The sequence below is a fragment of the Puccinia triticina genome, chromosome 3A (genome assembly GCF_026914185.1).
Source record: "Puccinia triticina chromosome 3A, complete sequence".
NCBI classification, from domain to species: Eukaryota; Fungi; Basidiomycota; class Pucciniomycetes; order Pucciniales; family Pucciniaceae; genus Puccinia; species Puccinia triticina.
In genome coordinates, this window is record NC_070560.1 from 7740297 (window position 1) to 7763576 (window position 23280).

At 49.0% G+C, this 23280-nt stretch overlaps 2 protein-coding genes across 2 annotated transcripts; both read left to right on the top strand.

The window, feature by feature from the left end:
- Positions 1 to 7602: 7602 nt before the first annotated feature.
- On the top strand, positions 7603 to 8349 carry PtA15_3A829 (uncharacterized protein; the record flags this gene model as incomplete). The annotated part of the gene is made up of 4 exons (XM_053167835.1): positions 7603 to 7687; positions 7786 to 7922; positions 8050 to 8150; positions 8328 to 8349. 4 exons carry the CDS (start codon positions 7603 to 7605, stop codon positions 8347 to 8349), a joined length of 345 nt encoding a protein of 114 aa, XP_053019013.1.
- Positions 8350 to 18203: 9854 nt separating this feature from the next.
- Positions 18204 to 20021, top strand: PtA15_3A830 (uncharacterized protein; the record flags this gene model as incomplete). The annotated part of the gene is made up of 10 exons (XM_053167837.1): positions 18204 to 18272; positions 18373 to 18402; positions 18550 to 18576; positions 18678 to 18763; positions 18845 to 19020; positions 19119 to 19188; positions 19261 to 19605; positions 19711 to 19801; positions 19881 to 19894; positions 19994 to 20021. 10 exons carry the CDS (start codon positions 18204 to 18206, stop codon positions 20019 to 20021), a joined length of 936 nt encoding a protein of 311 aa, XP_053019014.1.
- Positions 20022 to 23280: the final 3259 nt, after the last annotated feature.

The following is a 23280-nucleotide window of genomic DNA, read 5'->3' on the forward strand; positions in this document are numbered from 1 at the left end:
TCCAACCTTCGTTGTGTCTTCGTTTCTCAGCACTTGTTTCCGTAGGCTATTTATGACACTCTCATCGTCGACCGCTCCTGCCCCCATATCCCATCCGGGCCCCTCAAAAGTACCATCCACCCTCTGTGCAAGGACCCTCCCGCCTAATATACATATATATAACCACCCCCACCCCCAACACCACAAAACATCCTTTCTTGCCCCTGTACTCTCCGCCCCTCTGCCCGTCCGCACACATATATCGTAATCGGCCCGTTCGTTGTCCTTAATCGTCTTTTGTTCCTCCCTTCGGCCCCGTCCATCTTCTTTTTTTCCCTTTTTTTGTACCTATGTGTTGTTGTTGTTGATGATGTTTTTGTTGTTGTTGTTGTTGTTTGCACGGCTGGCGACAGCTTTTGGTGGTAAGAAATCGCGAAGTGTTGAGACATCTAACTTAACACAAGCCCCCCCTGGCGGGAGGCTCGCTGTGGCTGGCGGCAAAGCCGCCCCTCCCGCAGGGAGGGACTTGCGCATTATCCCAAATTATGCGCGGGAGCAGAAAGTTCATTTGGCTGAGAGGTTTTCAAATTTTTTATAGTTCCTCCCCCAGCCTCTCCACCAATGTGCGAACTTAACGCAGTCCCTGACCTGCGCAGGAGGGACTTGCACGCAAGCGGTGAATGGTGGCACAGGAGGAACTTGATTTTTTGCCGAATTCCCGAAATGTTCAGTAATCTGCCAGTCCCTCCCTCAACTCAGCAAATTCTTTCCCTTTTTTTGACCAAATGAAAGATCTCCATGTTGCGGAGAGGACCACATTTTCAAAAAAATTGTTATCCGATTTCTTCAACCTGTAATCGGAGCAGTAAGTCATCCAGCTCCCTTCTTAGGTGGAGGGTTGAGTAAATCTAGAAAGTGCCCTCGGATAGGCTTGAATCCTTTTTGGACCTTCAAGCACCAGGAAAAAACAATGTTCCCTTGGCAGCAAGTGACATTTGAACAGCTCTGGCCATCTATCCAGCATCTATCCACAGCTGGTACATCATAGCACAAATGCAATAACAAAGTATACATTTGTTTGCCTTGCACAGCCAGCAGCAGCTAGTGTAGCTCATTCTGCCATGTGCACACACAGCTTGTGATGTGCATCTGCTCAGGACTAATCTGCTCAAGCAACAGGTACTTGAGTTGTTCAACACCCCTCTCTCTACATTGGCACTGGGACAAGGGTGTTGATAAATGCATGCCCATCCCTGTGGTGCATGCCCATGCCCACACCCTTTGAAAAGGGCGTGTGGGGCCGCACACCCTTCAAAAAGGGCGTGTAGGGCCACACGCCCTGTATTTGCGGAGGGCGTGCACATCCCAGTATGGGGGTGCAAGGCATGCCCCTGTATGGGCGTGCAAGGGCGTACACGCCCCTACATGGGCATGCAAGGGCGTACACGCCCCTACATGGGCATGCAAGGGCGTACACGCCCCTACATGGGCATGCAAGGGCGTACACGCCCCTACATGGGCATGCAAGGGCGTGCAGGAGGCTTGCCAAGAGAGATACCTCTCGGCGAGCAGGCATCAGGTGTACGTATACCTGCTCGCCGAGGGGCTTGCCTCTCGGCGAGCAGGTATACATACACCTGCCCGCCGCGTCTGCTCACCGAGAGCCCCTTGGCGGGAGCCTCTCGGCAAGCAGGCACACATGCACCTGCCCGCCGAGCAAGTATACCTGCCCGCCGAGCCTGCTCACCGAGAGCCCCTTGGCGGGCAGGTGCAAGTATAACTGCTCGCCACGTACACCTGCTCGCCAAGGGGCTCTCGGCGAGCAGGGATGTGAATGCCTGCTCGCCGAGAGCCCCCTCGGCGAGCAGGGATGTGAATGCCTGCTCGCCGAGAGCCCCCTCGGCGAGCAGGGATGTGAATGCCTGCTCGCCGAGAGCCCCCTCGGCGAGCAGGGATGTGAATGCCTGCTCGCCGAGAGCCCCCTCGGCGAGCAGGGATGTGAATGCCTGCTCGCCGAGAGCCCCCTCGGCGAGCAGGGATGTGAATGCCTGCTCGCCGAGAGCCCCCTCGGCGAGCAGGGATGTGTATGCCTGCTCGCCGAAGGGCTCTCGGCGAGCAGGGATGTGTATGCCTGCTCGCCGAGAGCCCCCTCGGCGAGCAGGGATGTGAATGCCTGCTCGCCGAGAGCCCCCTCGGCGAGCAGGGATGTGTATGCCTGCTCGCCGAAGGGCTCTCGGCGAGCAGGGATGTGTATGCCTGCTCGCCGAAGGGCTCTCGGCGAGCAGGGATGTGTATGCCTGCTCGCCGAAGGGCTCTTGGCGAGCAGGGATGTGTACGCCTGCTCGCCGAGAGGTATCCCTCTGGGCAAGCAGGCAAGGTGCACGCCCATACAGGGGCGTGCACGCCCTTTGACTTGCACGACATTGGCAAATACAGGGCATGCGGCCCCGCACACCCTTTTCAAAGGGCGTGGGCGTGGGCGTGCCCCCAAGGGACGGGCATGCGTTGATCAACGCCTGTTTTGCAGATCAGGGGAAGTATTTACATACATATAATGTGTTTAACAGCACAAACTTCCCTGCCTTTGCTGTATGTACATCTATATAGCAAGACGCAGGTCTAGGCAGGCTTGTTGAACTTGCACCCAACAGTCATAGGCTCATAGCTCAGTGGCTCAAACTGTGCCAGAATGAACAATGCTGGGTGGCACTGGGGATCCTTGAGCTGGGCCGGTGAGCACTGAGCCATGAGGATATGTATGTACATAAACCACTAAAACACACTGAGCACCAAGGACACAGGTGGCACAGGATCAGAGCTACTTTGGAGCTGCAACCAAAGCTGTCAAATGTCACTTGTCTCCAAGGGACTATTGTTTTTTCCTGGTGAAGGTTAGACAGATTGGTGACACATCATGTTCAGTTTTCTTAGCTAATCTTGCTTTGTACGTTGACCTCATTCAACTGTCAGTGATCGTGTGAGTTTATAGTCTCTCCGGTTTCCAGTGCATTCCTTGATCATTTTTGCCTTTGAAGCACCCGGACAAGTCAGAATGTAGGGCTGAAGGAAGGGGGAAAGGATAGGAATGAAGCCATGCTTCTTAGGCATCATTTGATCCAACACACCATGCAGGAAACCTTTGAGGTGGGGGTTTAGAACTGATTCAAAAATAAAGACCTGCCATTGAGGCAGATTTTCTGGTCCTGCCACCCCAGCTTTCACCGCTTAGGTGTCCCCCGGACACTCCGCCCAAGAGGCTTTGTTAAGCTAGACGGCGGTGGCACCCATGTTTGCCCCGAATAAATACTAGCACCCTAGCTTACCTAAGCCTCTCAAACGGAGGGTCCGGGGGACCCGGCCCGGAGGGCTCTCTGTAGGAGAGGCTTATGAATAAGGTCTGCAGGCTGGCAGACAAAGGAAGGATTTTCAATCCTAAAAACACAAAAACACAATTTAATATTCAACAAAACATGTACAAGAAAACCTGAATAGACAGTTTCCTTGGCAGTGCTGATGGGCACCCTCCCCCACGTTTTTGAGGCATAAACTCCAAAACTGATCGAAGGGATCCGTTTTGGAGGTCAAAGGAATCCTGGAGGATATTCCATTGCACTGAAGATCCAATTCTGGATTTTCTGATAATATGCACAATTGAATATCCTATCTGCAACAATTGGGTGGCTACAGGTGTAGGATCTGCAGATATCTGCAGGCTTGTGAATCCAATATCCACAAGGCATGATGGTTGTAATTCCTTGGTTCACATTCCATTGTGTTTTTATTTTTATTTTTAAAACATTAGTACAGCAAAAATGATAAGGATTGGGGAGAGGAGACCAGCGCCATTTGAAAGCTGAGATGGAGAAGTGTAATTTGGCTCTGGGGCAGGGCCACAGGAGCTGAGGGGGAGGCTGGGTGATGCTAAGTATTTTTCCTCCAGCCATTGGTGGTTTCTTTCTCAGCCAAAATTCTCACTTTGTGCACAAGTCCCTTGCGGGAGGGGCCGCTTCGCCGCCAGCCACAGCGAGCCTCCCACCAGGGGGGACTTGTGTCAAGTTAGACTAGCGCCCGATGCGGATGGTCGCCACCCGACCGGTCCGCATATTCCCTCCTTGAAGGATTGTTCCCGCGCGCACGGGGGACATCCTTCAAGGGTGTGTTACACCCAACAGTGGCATGCCAAACTTGCCAAACATGGCAGTTTGGCTGTCATTTACAGTCAATTGACTTTGCAAAAGTCAATCGACTTTGTTCCTCTTGTCAACATTTTTTCATATCCCCCCCCCAGGACCTAACCCAGGACCTAACCTAAGGGCTGGTTGGGGTGGTTGAGAGGTGGAATGTTGTCCGAACTTAGCAAAGTCCATCATGACTCCGGGCCCCCGGGGGGTAGGCTGAACTCGCAAAGCAAGCCTCCGTCAGGAGGGACTTATACCGTACCTCCCCATTCTGGCGCACAGAGAATGGGGTTTTCAGGTCTTTTTTCCTTTTCTTTGTTGTACATCTCGCATACCACGACTTTTTGTTGTTATTTTTTGCTCCAGATCAGCCCAACATGCTACCGCTGATTCTGGTTTTTTTTTTTCTTCTTTTTGTACTGGCTCATATGTATCCTGAGAAATTATAGAAGAGAAACAAACCTCATGAACGTTACTGACTCTGTAACCCAGATTTGCAGACATTCATTGTGAGATTAGAGCACAAACCCTCATTTGAGGACTGTGCTCATAAGTGGCAATGTAGCTGGACAACGCAACCATTCAATGGACGGTTCATTACGGGATCACCACCCGACCGGCCATTAGGTGTACACTCCACTCAATGTTGAGTTATCAAGTGGAGTAGCACTCCATCCAATGACCGGATCTGACGTGGCACTCCACCCGATGACCGGTCAGGTGGGGTATACACCCCACTCGATGACCGGTCATTGAGTGGGGTGTGCTCAGTCCACACTCCATCCATTCCGATGACCGGTCATTGAGTGGGGTGTATGCCCCACCCAACCAGTCATTGGGTGGAGTGCCGCTTTGCGGTCATCGGATGGAGCACCACTCCACTCAATGACCCATGATCCCCATCCAATAAGTGGTTGTTGAGTGGAGTGGGACTCCATCCAATGACCGGTTGTTGAGTGGAGCCGGGTCATTGGATGGAGTTTGGAATCTACTCAATTGGATGCCCCATTGAGTGGGGTGTATGCTGTTGTATGGTATACTGTAAGTTGAAAAAAAACTACATGTATTTAGATTTCATTGAGCACAGATGATCTCTGTTACTCAACTTCAGTAAACTCCAAGGTTTGATTTTCTTGGATAATTTATTTGTACCAGAGAAAAAGGTCTAACATAACTCAGATTGTATGAGATGATAGGCAAGAAGAAAGGCTTTATGCCAAGCAAATTTTTAAGGTTAAACATGTTGAAAGCAGGAAACTGTGATGGTTTGAATAAACCACCCAGCCAAACTGGGATTCTAGGCTCTGCACAAGGGGGTGATAGCGTGCAAGTCCCTCCTGCCGAGGGCTATTGGAGGCTTGCTTTGCAAGACCAGATGCCCGCAGCAGCGAGGGACTTGGGTTAAGTTTGGATGTTGTTGGAATCCGACTTCGTCAAAATCCAAACTTCAAGTCGCGCGAGGTATGGCAGCCAAACTGCCATGTTTGGCAAGTTCGGCATGCAGCTGTTGGGTGTAACACACCCTTGAAGGATGTCCCCCGCGCGCGCTGGAACAATCCTTCAAGGAGGGAATATGCCAACTACTCAGGTGATGGTTGCTCACTAACTTAACACAAGTCCCTTCCTTCCAAGGAGGCGTGAAGCGCCTCCGAAGGAGGGACTTGAATATAATGTCCCAAATCTCGCGTGAGCGCAACCAGCCATTTGGCTGGGGAGGGCATTACAACCTCAATATCCCCCACAACCACCCAGATTCATGTCACGCCTCCTAGACCATTGAAAAGCTGGCCTTTTTTTGGTATCTGTACAGCCCTCAAAAGTCCACATACCCAGAGCAGTTGGCAACTAGGGGGATGGATAAGTATGACAGCTTTGCACAATCCACCAAATTCAGGCCCAGATACAATCCCGGATAGATCCGGTCCTTAGTGCATGAATAGTATAAGGTATACATCAAAAGCCATAGACATAATTTTTTTGTTTATTCACCTTTGGCTTGCTCAACTCTCTGCTCGCCAGCACAATTCTGGTGCCACCATAGCCCATCATAACCTCAAACAGCAAATACTTGACTTTGAGCTAGATAAATGGCCGGCCTACCACGTACCAGCGCAATTGAAGAATTACATGATGTAGACGAGCTATACAAGATGGACAACCATTCAAATATTCAACCACCACGTACCAAAGCCAAAAAAATTCTGCACATCTGCAAAGAACTCCAGAAGATGAAGATGACACCAAAGGTATTCATCACCGGTTTTCTTTGCTCCAATGATTCAGATATTGCCTTCCAACAACGATACTGGTGCACCAGTACTGGGCTAAAAGGAGCTCTGGAAGTTGTTCAAGCTGTTAAGACTACAGCTACCAGTACAACTGAAGGAGCCGCTATGTGGAAAGAATTTATCAGAATTCTAGCTGATCAATCATTGCGTCGTCAAAGTTGTCTTGGGTTGTTTCCTTGAGGTTCTGGACAAGTTTGTCTCAGGATTCAACGTTGCAATTGCTGCAACTGCATGGTAGAAACTTCAGAGCTTTCTTGCGTTAAATCTTGGCGATGTAGTGCGGATCATCCTTGGAAAGAGGGATATAGCCGTGTTTGTTGTCTATTGCGAATACCACTCGAAGGCATAGAGGGGTAATAGCAAGTGCGTCCACATGATCATCATCGGACTGTTGATGAATATTCGTAAAATCATTCATTGTATTTTTCCCCCCTTCCGATTTCCTTTGACAAAGAGGATTGCAAGACCATTCTTCCCATCTCTCCCACACTTGGAGGTGTGATTTGCCGTCGGGATGTGTTTTGATTTTCTAGTCATTGTTGGCAGAGTTCAACTGTAAAAGTTGATTGTGGACCCAATTTAAAATTTCCATCAAAATTGTATGTTTGTAAGTTGATATTTGAAAAAAACCGTGAGACTCTGTCTGATCCAAAGAAATTATAATCCGGAGGGTCAACAAACTTTAATTCACCAAACCTGTAAATGCCCTTGCAAAAAAGTCTGCTGAGCAGGCTATTTATGGCCAAATTTTACCAAATAAAAGCCAGCAGATTCCCAAGATGGGCAGCTATAACCGTGCCAAAAGGCGTTGAAAAAAGATTTGTTGTTTAGTTGGAATTCTGTCTTGAGTTTATTTTTTATCATTTCCCTGCCAAAATTTGGCTGTCCTCAGGCCGCGGGTCCGACTTTACAAGTAAGCCTCTCCTTCGGAGAGGAAGGGACGCGGGGTCGGCCCCCCCCGACCCTCCGATCGAGAGGCTTAGTTAAGCTCGGGTCGCTCACTCGGCTCGCTTCGCGAGGTCACCCCCGAAGCCTCGAGGGACTTTGTGAAGTTCGGGGCAAGTCACTCCTGCGGGCGCTTCGCGCGGAGGGACTGCGTCAAGTTCGCATGTGCCCCGATTCCCGATCTGCGCAATCGATCGAACAGGTGTGATCCGATGTCCTCTTCACTCTCATCATCGAGTGGACTGCCGGAGGCGACTAGGGCCCTCGACGAATTCAAGCAACGGGATGGTTCAAAAGGTATGTGAAAGACGACGGGGTGCAATGTTCTTTGGCGGACTCCTGCTCATGTTGATTGCCTTCTGCTGATCTATCCGCCCGTCTCGTCATGAGTCTAGTCGTCGTTCGATTCAAAGCAACGGGCTCGGCTCCCATCATGAAGCAGAATTTCTTCAAGATCACCTCTTCGAATCGCTTTCAAGCTGTGATCGCGTTTCTGAGGAAGGAGTTGGCATTGAAGCCGACAGATCCTGTGGTACGATCAGAGTCCTCCAGGCTACCAGATTTCATCTAAAAACGGAGCAGGAAGTAACTGAGACCTTGCGAACGGTCGACCCGGCTGATCTCCACATTGTTTTTTTTTTTTTTTTGGTTTTCAACAGTTTCTCTACATCAACTCTTCCTTTTCTCCAGCACCCGATGAAACGGTCGCCAATCTATTCAAATGTTTTTCCACTGATGGCCATCTGATTGTGAATTATAGGTGGGTAGATCAAACCTTATTCGAGATCTGCAATCAACCATCTCTTGTTCCTCTTTCTATGCCGGACCGGCCTTCCAATCCCCGGTAAACACACACACACCCAAAACAATCGACCGAAACATTGCGGACGAGCTGCTGATTTTGTATTGCTTTGGATGCTTAATTCCCGGGAATCAGCTCGACAGCGGCCTGGGGATAATGCCATTTTCCCTCGAAATCGGACCTTACTGTTTTTGTTGTTTTATAGACATATGTACCAACATAAAATTTCAACCAGCCATGCATTGAGTCACTGTGATCCCAGCGTGCTGCTCATGCTAGCCTAACTAAGCCTGTTGAAAGCAGGGGGGGCAGGGACTCTCTGTAGGAGAGGTTTATGACTTCTGTTTCATCTGTTGCCTGGGAGTTCTGGGCTTTTGTGGCTTTTCCTAGCACCTCCCACAGAACAAAAACTAGCCCTCCTCTGCTGATACCTTGAGGGGCCAGGATAGCTGACCGTCTTGGCTTCAGTTTTCTATTCTCATAAGGAGGAATGGATGCACCAGTTGGAATGGCCAAGGCAGCTTAACCAGAGCACCAGAGCTTGGTTCTTGGGTGTCAGCCGGCTTGCTCTTGTGGAGAGCAGACTGGACAAACACCAGGATAAGAAAAAAAGTCACTTGATGACAAGTGACATCATGCCAGCTCCAGCGGGCTATCCACCATCTACCCACCATCTAACCACATCTCCCCCCATCTACTTACCTCTCAGGATTTCCACAGGAGATCCTCAGTTTTGGATGGGCACCACTAATCCTCATTTCTGGTCAGCTGATACTCAGCTTTAGCTCCCAGCTCATGCTCAGCTTTGGTGCCCAGCTCATACTCAGCTTTGGTGCCCAGCTCATGCTTAGCTTTGAGCCAGTCCTGGCCCAGCTGATTCTCAGCTGTGGAACAACCTTGGCTCAGCTGTGGACCAGCTGTGGACCAGCCTTGGCTCAGACAATGCTCAGCTATGGACCAGCCTTGGCTCAGCTGATGCTCAGCTGTGGAACAGCCTTGGCTCAGGTGATACTAATCTTTTGAATAGTCTTAAAACATCTGATTCTCAGCTTTGGAACAGCCTTGCAGCCAATGCTCAGCTTTGGACCAGCATTGGCTCAGCTGATGCTCAGCTTTTGAAAATTCTTGGCCCAGCTGGTGTTAATCTTTGGAACACTATTGTCCAAGCTGATCCTCAGATCTGCACCAGCCTTTTCCAAGATGATGCTCAGCTTTGGACCATTGTTGGCTAAGCTGCTTATTCTTGGTCCAGCTGACACTTGGATATGTATCAGGCTTGGAATAGCCAATGATCAGCTGTGGCCCAGCAACACCACAACAGCTGCACTTCACTGACAAAAGCGCAGAAATAGTGCAGCACAGCGGCCATCCACTGTTCCTGGAGCCAAACAGCGATAGCGTCAGCGGCCGGGCGCTGTTTTCAGCGCCAGCGCAGCAAACTTTCCGCTGAGCGTAAATTGGCCTGCGCAAACGCAGCATTTGTTTCCCGCTTTTGCTACAAAATAGCGCAGCAAAAGCGGGACAGCAACTGGACCCTCTTTTGACCACTTTTAGCGGATTTTTGCTGAAATAGTGTGGATAGCACACTGCGCTGCTGCGCTTTTGGCTGCCAAAGTTGATTTTTGCTAGATTTCAAGCAAATTTACACTAAGAATAGCGCTACCAGTGCAGTGTGCCACCGCCGTATTGGCAGCTGAGTCACTTTTTTGCCAAGAATGGAGTCCAGAGCGCAGACAACCCTGCGCTGTTGTGCACTGAAGAGCTGGGATCAGCAGAAATTGCCAATTTTCAGCGCTCAGCGCGCACAGCGACCAATTATCGCTATTTCAGCGGTTTTCCCGCTTTTTAGCGCCCAGCGCAGCGGTTTTCCACTATTTCAGAGGCCAGCGCAGCAAAAAACCACTGCGTGCCGCTGAAAAAAGCTTGGTGAAATCTTCACATTTTTCCGTGAAGATGAATCAGCAAAAAGCGCAGCAGGCCACCCGCTGCTAAAAGTGTAGCGTAGTGCGGCAATAAGTGCTGCGCTTTGGCTACGCTTCCTGCTGTTCTCAGCACAGCTTTTGCGGTGTTGGGACCAGGCTCAGCCAATGCTCAGTCAATGCCTACTTCTCAGCTTTTGATGAGCATCAGCTGTTCCTGGGAAAAATTTAGATTCAGCAGACTGTGCCACATTGAGTGCTCTGGTGCAGTCCTGCAAGCTCTACAAGTGCTGGTGGAGCAGACTTGAAGCAGCGCTGGAGTAGCTCTGGAGAAGATGTTGAGTTATGGTTCTCAGGTTTTCTTTGTTCTTTTTCTGCTTTACACATTTCATCCACATTTTACACCTAGTTTCACATGTATGTAGTATACCTGGGCCCAGCGGACGTGGAAGGACTCTTTCCTCATCCTTCCACTACCATCTCCACTCGACCCGCATCGTGTCCACTGGTCTCAGTCCGCTGGTCTCAGCTCTGTCTAGCTCATCAGGTTATGAGCCCGCGCTAGGCTCCAGCTCCACAATCGACCAAGCACGTTAAATATCGGTCTTCTTCGAGTGAAATCTTACAAGTGGACTATCAAAAAGGATCAAAATACTCTCGTCGTCTTGCTCTTAGCTATGTCTGACGATAAGAAACTCTCAACCTCGGGCAAAGCCCCCGCATCCTCCGTCGGTGCGACTGTGACCATCAACAATGACTCTTCGGCAGCCTCCTCTCAAAAATCGGCTGCCGCTCGTCTCCCCATTCTCACGGAACCCGGCCCAGACTCAAACTTCCCGGACTGGGACCTCGTGATGACCTCCTATTTCGACGCCGTCAACTTGGACTATGTCATCGAAAAGCCGATGCCCGAACATCCGCCAGCCTCGTGGGTAGCAGACAACAAAACAATCTGCGCTATCCTCACGCAAACAGTCGTAGGTTCGAACTTACTCACTGTCCGACCCTACAAGAAGAACGCATACGGCATGTGGCAGGCGCTTGTTCGCTCTCACCTGGACTCGTCCACAGGCGGCAGAGTCTACTGGCTTCGCAAGCTCCTTCTCGCGAAAATGGAAGGTGACGACCTTCTCTCGCATCTTAACACCATGGCGAAGGCATACGATCGCCTCAACGCTCTCATCACTCCGGATAAACCTCTCACTCCATCCGATGTACACGCCGCCGCGCTCTTAAGTTCAATTCCGGACGACTGGATGGCCTGCGTTTCCCATCTCATGAATCAAGATGGTGTACAGTCCGAGGCGATTGTCTTAGCTCTGAAAAACGAGCACACCCGACGACAGTCTCAAACCGAGGTTGTCCCCTCGGCCTCGTCGGCAAAGGCCAGACCCCGATCTGACAAACGACCAGGTGATCGCACTCGTAAGCCGCTTCACTGAGATTTCTGTAACGCAGATGGCCACGATCTCAATCGGTGCAACAACACTCGCAAGATTCTCGCCGAGCATAAGGCAAACCAACGACCCCGGGTGGATCCCAAGGATCAAGGCCAAAGCAAGCCGGCCGCACGAGCTGGTCGAACCTCTGCAGCCACTCTCGGCCAATCGTCTCATACCTACGAAGAAGATGAAGAATCCGACTACTCTGGTTCCCAGATCGACGTTGTCGCTGGTAACGCGGTTGCCGCTCTCTCAGCTTCCTTCGGCGCGTTTACTGCCGGAGATGCGAACCTGGACTCTGGATGCTCCATGTCAATGACACCGGACCTTGCCACCGTCGAAAACCCCAAGCCGGACCACACTCCTGTCCGCCTTGCCGACCACTCTGTGGTCGAAGCCACTCACAAGGGCACGGCCAGACTTCCAATAGGCGGCGATGTCAAGGTCAAAACTCTAGTCGTCCCCTCTCTTCATGAACCGCTCCTCTCCATCGCTGCCATGTGCGACGCGGGCGTTACTGCTGTTTTCACCAAATCCTCCTGCGATCTCTACCGATCGGACTCCATCCACATCACTGGCTCGCTTTCCGGTCGTGGTTATTGGCGAGGAAATCTCTATTACCTGTCCTCTGAGCCTGTGAGCTCATATTCCTCTAATCCCATTATTTCTCCACCTGTTGACAACTCTTTGCTTGCATACCACTATCGACTCTCTCACATCGGCCTCAAACCCCTCAAAGCCTTTCTGAATCGTCACGATATCCACCCGTCAACGATGAACGAGATTGAGGTGCAAAAATGCCCCATCTGTGTCCAATCAAAAATGCCCCGCAACGCTTTTCGATCTCGAACTCTTCATCGATCTTCAACCCCGGGCGAGCTAATTCACTCGGATGTTTGCTCCTATGAGGTCGTCTCTCGGGAGGGCTATAAGTACTTTATCACCTTTATAGACGATTGTTCCAAGTTTCTCCAAGTTTTTCCCATGAAATTAAAAAGCGATTCGTTCGCCTGTTTCAAAACTTTTCGTGCATTCTTTGAGAAGACGGGTTCCCACAAGATTCTTGCTCTCCGCACAGACAACGGCGGAGAGTACTTGTCAAGTCAGTTCACTTCGTACTTGTCCTCCGCAGGCATTAAGCACGAACCGGGTCCTCCTCATTCGCCGGAATTGAACGGGGTCGCCGAACGAACCAATCGAACAATCAGCAATCTGGTGAGGTCATCTCTCCTGCAAGCCAAGCTTCCGAAATCATTCTGGGCCGATGCCCTCAGACACTCGATCTTCCCATACAACTCAATCCCTTGCAACACCCCGCAAGGTTTTCTCTCACCATCCTCGATAATGCAACATCAAGAGATCGACATTGAGCGGCTACATCCTTTTGGATGCCTTGTTTGGTACAAGGTACCTGAGGCAAACCGTAAGAAACTCGATCAAAAGGGACAGGCCTCCATTCTTCTCTCCTACCTCTGTGACGGGAATGGGTTCCGCCTGTGGGACCTAGAAAACCGCTCGGTTGTCAAGTCGCGTGATGTTATGTTTGTTGATTCAACTTTCCCTTACGGCGCAAAACTGAACACTCCATCTGATCCAATCACAGTGGAGATGCCGTGGTCCCAACTCGAAAAGATTCCTCCGTCTAGGGATCTCTCTCCCCTCAAGATTACTCAACCGAGTCGGGACGTCAACAACCTGCACCCACCAGCTCCAGATGCGTCTTCCCCTATTGATCATTCTTCTCCCACCCCATCTCCACCACCTCGGGTAGCCACACCGGATCACCCGCCACTTGACGTTCCCCTCAAACCTCGCTTTGATAGGCGCTTGGCAGCCTCAATCCATGCCCCAGGCAACGCTCCTCGCTCTGTAGAGTCAATTCCATCAGATTCAGACTCTTCCCGACACTCCCCGCTGTCATCTCCCTCGCTGCTCTCCCCGGACATCTCCATCATTTCTCTCCCCCCACTCCCTGCGTCTCCGTCTCCCCCTCTCCCCCCCCCGCGTCCCCTCGACTCCTCCCCCTTCCTCTGCGGCAAAAGCTGAATCGCCAAAATCTCCATCTCTTCCTCCGCCGAAGATTCCGTCGCCGAAGCCTGCACCACCGCCGAAGCCTGCACCACCGCCTCCACGCCGCCAATCAACACGAGAACGCAAAGCGCCGGAGCGCTACGGTCAATGGTCAAAGAACGCATCTGCTGGTGGCGATGTTGACACACCAAAGACTTGGCGTCAGCTTCTGAAATCCCCAAATAAACACCGTTGGATGAAGGCCGCCGAAGACGAATTTGCATCACTGTTGGGAATGCAAACCTGGAAACTCGTACCGCGCCCAGAAAAGAGGCGGATTATCAAATCTAAATGGGTCTTCAAAGTCAAACGTCGACCCGATCAAACCATTCAGAAGTTGAAAGCACGCCTGGTAGCCATGGGCTATTCTCAGATCCAGGGACTCGACTATGATGAGGTTTTCTCCCCAACGCTACGCTTGGAAACACTCAGACTAATATTCTCTCTTCTTGCCAGTCGTAGTTGGAAAGGCCGTCAAGTAGATTTCAAGACGGCATTCCTTAACGGACACCTTGACAAGCCCATCTACATGGAACAGCCACCGGGCTTTGAAGACCCGCAACATGCCGATTGGGTCTGCGAGGTGAGCCGCTCACTCTACGGCTTGAAACAATCTCCTCGCCAGTGGAACATTGAACTCCACAAGGCGCTCCTAGGCCTAGGCCTGAAAAACTCGAAGTACGATCCCACCCTATATTTCAAACTGGACAACGGCAAACTCTCGGGTGCCCTTACAACTCACGTCGACGATCTTGCTATTGTTGGCGAGCCATCCTTTGTTGATTCTCTTATTTCCTCAATCGGCCGACAATTCAAAATAGGAGCCGATGAAGACCTCAACCACTTTCTATCTTTGAAGATTACGCGTGACGTACCCGCCCGATATGTCTATCTCAATCAAGGACACTACATCTCGGATCTCAATGATCGCTTCCTCGCCGGTACTCACGTGTCTGTTCCAACACCAACTGACGTCAACTTCAAAAATCTTACTCATCGTCAACCGAAAGACTCCCCGTCGCCTGGACCATATCCACAGCTCATCGGTGCACTGCTCTGGGTCTCACAGTGCACCCGCCCAGACATTTCCTTTGCAGTCAACCGTCTGTCTCAATACCTTCGCGATCCTTCCGCCTCCCACTGGTACGCCGCCGTACGAGTTCTCAACTATCTCATCTCCACCAAAGACCTGAAGCTACGCCTCGGTGGGGATCTCTCATGCTCTGGATATTCTGACTCAGACTGGGCTGAAGATCGTGATGATCGCCGTTCAACCTCAGCCTACACGTATCGCATAGGGGATGGCGCAATCTCCTGGAAATCCAGAAAACAAGCAACCGTCTCGCTTTCAAGCACCGAAGCCGAATACAAAGCCTTGTCTGATTCGTGCAAGGAGGCCCTCTGGCTCAGACATCTTCTGACGGAACTTCGCCTTCGCCCGGACACCGCGATTCCCCTTCACGTTGACAATGAGGGTGCGGAAGCACTCGCAAAGAACCCTGAACATCACGCCCGCACGAAACATATCCACGCCCGATATCATTTTATCCGAGAATGTGTCAAAGAAGGAGACGTCTCACTCCTTCATGTGTCGACAAAGGATATGGTCGCCGATATGCTGACCAAACCTCTGCCTTGTGTTGCCCTTGAAAGACATAGGACCCTGTTTGGAATTGTTGGATGATCTTCTCTTCTCTTCCCTTATTCCCTCTCTCTCTGATTCCCTAATATTTTGTTTTCTTTCTTTCTTTCTTTCCTCCTCTTTCTTTTCTTTCTTTCTTGTTCTTCATGTGTGCAGCAAGGGGGGGTGTTGAGTTATGGTTCTCAGGTTTTCTTTGTTCTTTTTCTGCTTTACACATTTCATCCACATGTTACACCTAGTTTCACATGTATGTAGTATACCTGGGCCCAGCGGACGTGGAAGGACTCTTTCCTCATCCTTCCACTACCATCTCCACTCGACCTGCATCGTGTCCGCTGGTCTCAGTCCGCTGGTCTCAGCTCTGTCTAGCTCATCAGAAGAAACCAAAGCTGCATCATGTCTCAACAACCAGCCATTGAGTGGGTTGTGCACTCCGCTCAATGGCTGGTGTAGTGGTAAATTTGGGTTGGGGACTCAAAATGACTGCACAGAGGTGTGGAGGTTGCGGACTGTGGGTCTGCAAGGCTGGAATGGAGGAAGTTCTTTGAGGCAGAGCGCGGGGTGATTGTAGACGCCGCGGAAGTGGGCGGAGCAGGACTTGACTTAAGCTGGCTAGTAGCCGCGGTGACCAGGGGAAGCCGTGGCAGCCAAAGCGGGTGGAGGCGGCGCGTGGGATCCCGGCATTGTAGCCAAGACAGGGGCGGGGAAGCTATGGCAAGAGGAGTCCAACAGTGGGTGATGATGTGCATAAAATTTGACAGGAGATTTGTGTGAGAGGGGAATGGACAGATGACGTGCATGGTTGTGGGAGTGTGGCTTGGCAGATTGCATGCGTGAGAGGCGGGTGGAGAATGTTGGTTTCTTTCTCTCATGTTTTCCTTTTCTATGTAGGGGGGAGGAGGGACTTGTACAGACATTCTTTTTCTCATTATGATTATTATTATTCTGTTACTACACATATTCTTTATGTGCAGAGCTCCTTTTACTTTACTTGTGGCGGAGTTTCTTTATTTTATTTTGATGGCGGATATTTCTGTACCTACAGAGCCTCTTTTTACTTTACTTGCAGCTATTTGTATGTTACTTTATGACTTGCTTTGTGTATTGTGCCTCACTACTCCTATGCAGAGCTGAGCAGAGCTCTCTGGATCACCTGACTTTCTCCTGGAACAATCTTGCGGCGGCGGTGACTGGGCATTTCTGACACTGTGTCAGTGGTTGCTTTTGCTCTCCACACCGTCAAACTTGCAGTTCATCATTTTTTATCTCAGTCTTGCCTTCTTGTTTCAGTTGTGAAGTTTATCATTTTTCTCTATCTACCCTCAAAACATACACCTAGTTATAACTTACACCCAGCAATCCTTAAATTTTTTAGATTTCTCTTCAGCCATTTCAAAGGGTTTTTTCTGATTCTATTTTCTTTTCCCTCCGGCTTTTGTTTTCCGCTGAACTAATTCTTATCACTATTGCTAGGCTTGATTTAAAACAAATGAAAAATGGGCTCTTCTGGACACCCCTGCAGATTGGATACTGCCTGCAACCGGGCTCAGAACCAAGGCCCCGTTTGGCAGCAGTGATATTATGTAATAAACACTGCTTTTCTATAACCGGGCCTCACCGAGGCCCATATTGTATCACTCGCGTGTTTGGCAGTTTTGAGAAGTTATGAGGGTCATCACGAGTTGGACCATGTATTCCCTTTGATGACCAATGGTCATTGATGGGACTATGTGTTCCCCAAAAGGGACTCTGTATTCCCTTTGATGACCATGTACCGGCCATCGTCAAGAGGAGTTAAACACTTGATTAGCATTGCCGGTATGTACACTCAATGGCCGGTATTTACCAGCCATGGAGCTTGTTATGTAGGCAAGCTGTATGACGCGAGTGGCAGCCAAACACTTGTGTTATCTTGAAATATATGAATTCAAGAGTGATGTGCATCACATTAGGTAAGTGTGCAATATCACATAACATGATTGCTGCCAAACGGGGCCCAAGGTTCCATCTAACTTAACACAAGTCCCCCTGGTGGGAGGCTCGCTGTGGCTGGCCGCGAAGCGGCCCCTCCCGCAGGGAGAGACTTGCATATTATCCCCAACTTCATAGGGGAGTAGAAAGTACCAAATGGCTGTAAGGTTTTTAACTTTTTAATAGCTCTGCCCCCAGCACCTCCAAAGGTCTGAGCCACAGCTTTCTGACCCTTTGACATCTCCTCTACAATTCTGTCTCCTCAGAATTTTTGTATCACCATCAATGTATTTTTCATAAATTTTTGAAAAGTGACTTCTCAAGAAATGGATCTGCACAAGGATTCACAAAGCTGTATTCCTTGTAGATCCTGTGGACCAAAAAATCTGCATGCTTTGTAGGTTGTATGTAAATTGACACATTGTATGTACATAAGCTAAGATCACCACTGTGCTTCCCTCTGGCCAAATGCGGATCCACACATGGATCTTCCAAACTTAAGACATGGTTTGGAATTTTGTTTTGCTGCCTTGACCAGATTCCTGGGCACTTTTGCCACTAGGGAGTGCAGTCTTTGGATTGAGAGGCTGGAACAGGTGTCAAACTTTGCGCATTTATCAAGGCTACAAGACTGTCTATTCAGTTTTCTTTTATTGTTTTTATTAAAATTTATAGGGCTGTATTTTTATTTTTTGCACTGAATATCCCTTCTGCTCCTGCCAAAATTGAGGGATAGCGAGTAAACCTCTCCTACGGAGAGCGCTCCGCGCGGGTCCCCCGGACCTCTGTTCGAGTGGCTTTGTTAAGCTAGAGGTTCCATTGCATTCCATTGGGGCACGATCAATCTGCATACCCCATACATATGTGTTTACATAATCAGCCGGCCGCTGACCGCGATGATGTCCTCTCCAGTCCTTCTTCACGCAGACTGTCTCAATTTCTTTCTTTAGCAGCCGCAATCTTGACCATGGCCCCAGCAGCAGCAGCAGCCCCATTGAAGCCGGGAGAAAAAAGAGGTGTCAACTGGTCTAATGTCGTGAGTATTGTTTCTCATATCCGCTTCTTACGGTATTCGAAAAGTCGAGTTTCCTGCGGCGATGGTTGACACAAGTAATCTGTTGACTCTTACTCCCCAGGCCGTCGGAGGCATCATGAACATGTTTGAGGTGAGTGTTTATCCGCTTCAATACGTAAACAGCGAAGCGGTACACTTCCCGAAAATATACAATCCAAAAAAATGACGTCATACTATCTCAATTCGCAAATCAATCGCCACCTCAATCCTGCGATGTATTTTAAAAATCCATGCAAAGGTGACCACGTTGGGACAGCCTCTTGAGGTCAGTAACCCCCTTGTGATAGTCATCTCAATCATTCATTTTTATTTGGATTTACTTCCGACAGCTAACTGTGACAATATCTTATTGACTTATCTTGCCAGGTTGTCAAAACTCAAATGGCTTCCAACCGATCTCAATCGATGGTCAATGCTCTCAAGACAGTCTGGTCGCGAGGTGGTCCATTAGGGTAAGTAGGCGGGAGCTTATCGTTCGATGCAACATGCCACGGGGACTGGTTAAATTTCAACATCTTTGTTTTGACACCCAGGTTTTATCAGGGACTGATCCCATGGGCTTGGATCGAGGCTTCGACCAAGGGAGCCGTCCTGTTGTTTACTGCAGCTGAAATCGAGACTGTCGCAGTTTCAAATGGCATCAGTCCTGCCGTTGCGGGATTACTCGGCGGAATGGGAGGTGGAATTTCCCAAGCTTATGCTACGATGGGTATGTTGTTGAGCTGCACAATTTTCAAGTTTCCAAGCAAGCAAAGCGAAAAGACGAAAAACGACCACTGATCAAGCCTAAGTCGGTTTAATCTTCAGGCTTCTGTACGTGTATGAAAACAGCTGAAATTACTCGTCATAAACAAGCATCAGCGGGTATTAAGCCACCGTGAGTAAAAAGTAATTGACTTGCCCTGGCAAGTGTTTCCGCCGCTCATCTAGTCTTGTTCATTCTGAACAGCTCCACCATGGCACTCTTCATGGAGATGTACAGGAAGGATGGCATAAAAGGGATCAACAAGGGAGTGAATGCGGTCGCTGTTCGCCAATGTACCAACTGGGGTTCCAGGATGGGCTTTGCCCGACTAGCAGAGGAGCAGATCCGAGTGTTACGCGGTAAGACTGACGGCCAACGATTGAGTGCTGCCGATAAGATCTTGAGCAGCTCAGTCGGCGGGGCGCTGGCATGTTGGAACCAACCGATCGAAGTCGTCCGAGTCGAGATGCAGTCGATGGCTAAACAAGCGCCTGGTGGCACTCGACCCGCCAAGCTTACCGTCTTCAACACCTTGGCATACGTCTACAGGTGCGTTTTCTGCCTCAGCTCCGACCATCCATCTTCTATTGTGGTTTCCCCCCAAAGCACTCGCTCACTTTTTCGCGGAGCTTGTCCCGCCCGGTTTCGATGCAGAGAAAACGGAATCACAGGACTTTATCGAGGCGTGACTCCTCGGATCTGTCTAGGGATCTGGCAAACCATTTGCATGGTTTCCTTCGCTGATGTTCGTATATCCTATCTACCCATTCTCTTCTCGGCTGATGTGCTGACAAACCAACAACTGTTTTTTTGGATCTAAACAGTATGTCAAGGAATGGTGCGTTTCCAACTTTCCCCTAGCTGTGCTCGGATGTTTTTATCAAAGTTAAGTTGAATGCATAATTTGTCATTTATATTTATTTGTTTGGTTTCACAGGGTCAAAGCCTCCAAAGAGAAGATTTGAAAAATGAAACAAGGTCAGGCCGTCAAGAGGAGACAAGCTCGATTTGTTAATGTAAATGCCCACGAGCGAAGGGAAACAACTGCTCGAAGGCCCTACTTGACCAACGATCATTGGAGGAAAAAATCTAATCAAGAGACAAAAGGATGGGAAAATACCTACCACTTGTTGAAGTATGCTTATATCCATTTCACTGTATGCTTCAACCATAACACTAGCAACTTGTATATAGCTTATACTAAGTTGCTCTAGGAGTTTCCTTCCTTTTCCTCAGTGAATCAGATCATATCCTTTTCTCACTCCTGAGTGCCACTCCTGAGTGTCACAAGACTGTTTAGTCTGTGAACTTCAGTGTTCATCCCATTGTTCCCTCAACAGGTTATGAGGCCCATTCGCTCAACCTGCTCTCGACAAATTTTTTTTTGCCATCAATCGGTCTCGCGCACTCTAGTCATCAACCCGGAACCACCTTACTTTTGACTAGATTCAATGCCTGCTTGCACCACTCAGAATCCCGCTGCTCTTATTGGCAATGTCCCAGTCCTGGACGGCAACTCGGTCGGTTTCCCTGCCTGGCGCACCCGACTCGAAGAGCTCTTCGCCATTCAGGGGGTGCACGATATAGTAACTGGAAGGCTCCTCCGCCCTGAAAGCGACTACAAAGATAAGGACTCCAAGCCGGTAACCCAAGGATCTCATCGACTGTACTACGCTGAAGAATCCGGGTCCAACTGGGACGCATTATCGGACATCGCCAGAGCGACGCTGAAAATGACTTTGTCTATTGATCTCGCGATTCGTTACAAGGATACTAAGCCTGTCAGTGTCCTCTTCAAAACAATCTGTGATGCATATGAAAAGAACACTCGAGCGCGCCGCATGATGCTTCAGGATGCTTTTTGGACTGCTCGTCATGATCCCAACAAACCAATCGCCACATGGATTGCACAAATCAGAAACTCGGCTTCTGATCTCAAGTCGGTTAAACTGCGGACCAACAAATCTGCGATCGCCTCCTTCGCGGACTAGACGAGTCGTGGAAGCCTATCCAAGATCATCTCGTATACTCTCCAAACAAGATGTCTCTCGATGATGCTATTGGAGCGCTCGAAGCACACGAGGTCTCAATGCAGGTGTCGTTTGATCATACTCCTGAAGCCTTTGCGTCCCCGGCGGTTACAAGGAAGAAGAAGCCAGGCTGCTGGAACTGCGGCAAAATTGGGCATCATTCGTCAGCATGTCCCAACCCTCCGGCGAAGAACAAAGGGAAAGCTAGATTTGAAACTCGGGCAGGCGCGGTGTCTACGGTTCGTCTCGGCGGCGGCGGTTGAAGTGAGGACAAAGAAGATGAAGAAGAAGACGATGACTTTGATAGAGAAATTGACGTCGTTTGGGGGTGAACCTGAAGTAGAAGAAGATTTTTTTTTTCATAGGAAGGGCAACTCCGGCACAACCTGATAGTTAATTCCTCAATGGCATTTTAGAGTATATCTATTATCATGATAGTTCCCTCTTCTTTAGTGTCATCGGATCTCTAACTTGATTGTAAACTTTTAATTTCTGTCCCCATGAGAAATATGCCTTACTAGTCACCTTAAGTAGTCTGGGTATTTCATTTATAGTAGTTCTGGTTTTCAGCAAGGGGGTGTGTTGAAGTATGCTTATATCCATTTCACTGAATGCTTCAACCATAACACTAGCAACTTGTATATAGCTTATACTAAGTTGCTCTAGGAGTTTCCTTCCTTTTCCTCAGTGAATCAGATCATATCCTTTTCTCACTCCTGAGTGTCACAAGACTGTTTAGTCTGTGAACTTCAGTGTTCATCCCATTGTTCCCTCAACACCACTCAGTCCAAATAGATCAAACCTAACTTAACTAAGTCCCTCCTTCTGTGGAGGAGGGACGCCGTCCCGCAGGGACCCTCCGAAGGAGGGACTTATGCGCTATGTTGCCCCTCTTGCCTGAGAGCATCAGGAAAATTGAGCTTTTTTTTCAATCTGCTGCACAGCCGCCATCTCTTATTGGGTGATTACAAAGTCACCCAACAAAATGAGGGGCTCATCCAGGAGAATCTCTGTGTCTTCTTCTTGAACTTGTGAGGGCCTTCAATGTCTGGTTAATTGTGTTTTTTTTTGATTTCGTTCCTCCAAAAAGACCAAAACAGCAAATCCTGTATGAATTGCCACATCCCATGGAACAAATATTCCGCATGAAATACAGAAGTTGAAATGATATTAAAAAAACACTAGAACCCTTGCAACATCACTGTCATATGTATACCAAAAAAATTGTCAAGAGTGTTGGCAATAAGGATAAGGCTCCAGATCACCTTTCCCATAGTGCCCAGAACCACAACCAACACTTTCACTGTATTCAGCAACAATGGAACTCCTACCAATACTCACGGTCAAGCCAAAGCCCAACAAACTACCCAAGGTCCTCACAAATATGACTGAAAATCAACTTGCCAAGCATATCACCACCAAATCCATCTAGCTGTATCATGACCAGCCCAAAGCTCTTCAAGTTAATGCAGTTTCTTTGTTGGTCCAAGGGAAAACCACCTTTGTTTGGGCAGGGACTGGGTTTGAGAATATCCGAGATGTTTTTTGGCCTGTTCAAGAAAAAGGTCGTGGTCCTAGTATTAAATCCATTGGACTCTTTAGGTGATGACCAGGTAAAAGTTCAATTTCTAGATCCAGATTTTCCACTTTTTTCAAGACTGATATGACAATTGTGATATTTATTAACTAGGTCCGCAAGAAGAAGCTGGTCAACATAACTGCAATAAATCTCAATAAGATGACTTTGAACTTGGAAACAGTAAAAAAGATCAAGAGAGGTTTATTTAGCTTCATTTATCTGGTGAGTTCTACAGAAAAAATACTGTTAGGCTGTCAGTCAATCAATTGATCTTGCATTATGGGTGCAGAGCCCAGAGGTTTTCCTCAACAGCTCGCTCTTCACAGAAATTTTTTTTAGCAATGAATTTCAAGACATCTTATTGTTAATTGTGGTGGATGAAGCCCACATGATTTACTTGTGGGGGCTTGTTGCGTCAAAAAAGAGCAAGACCCTTATCATCTTTGCGCGTCACAAAGATAAAGCCATGTTTAGACCCGGTTACGGGAACATAGGCATACGGCTAATGGCAACCAACAATGTACCGCTGCTTCTCCTATTGGCAACCTGCCGACCAGTGGCTGTATCAGCAATCACAACCAGCTTGATGCTTAAACTGACCGATATAAATATGAT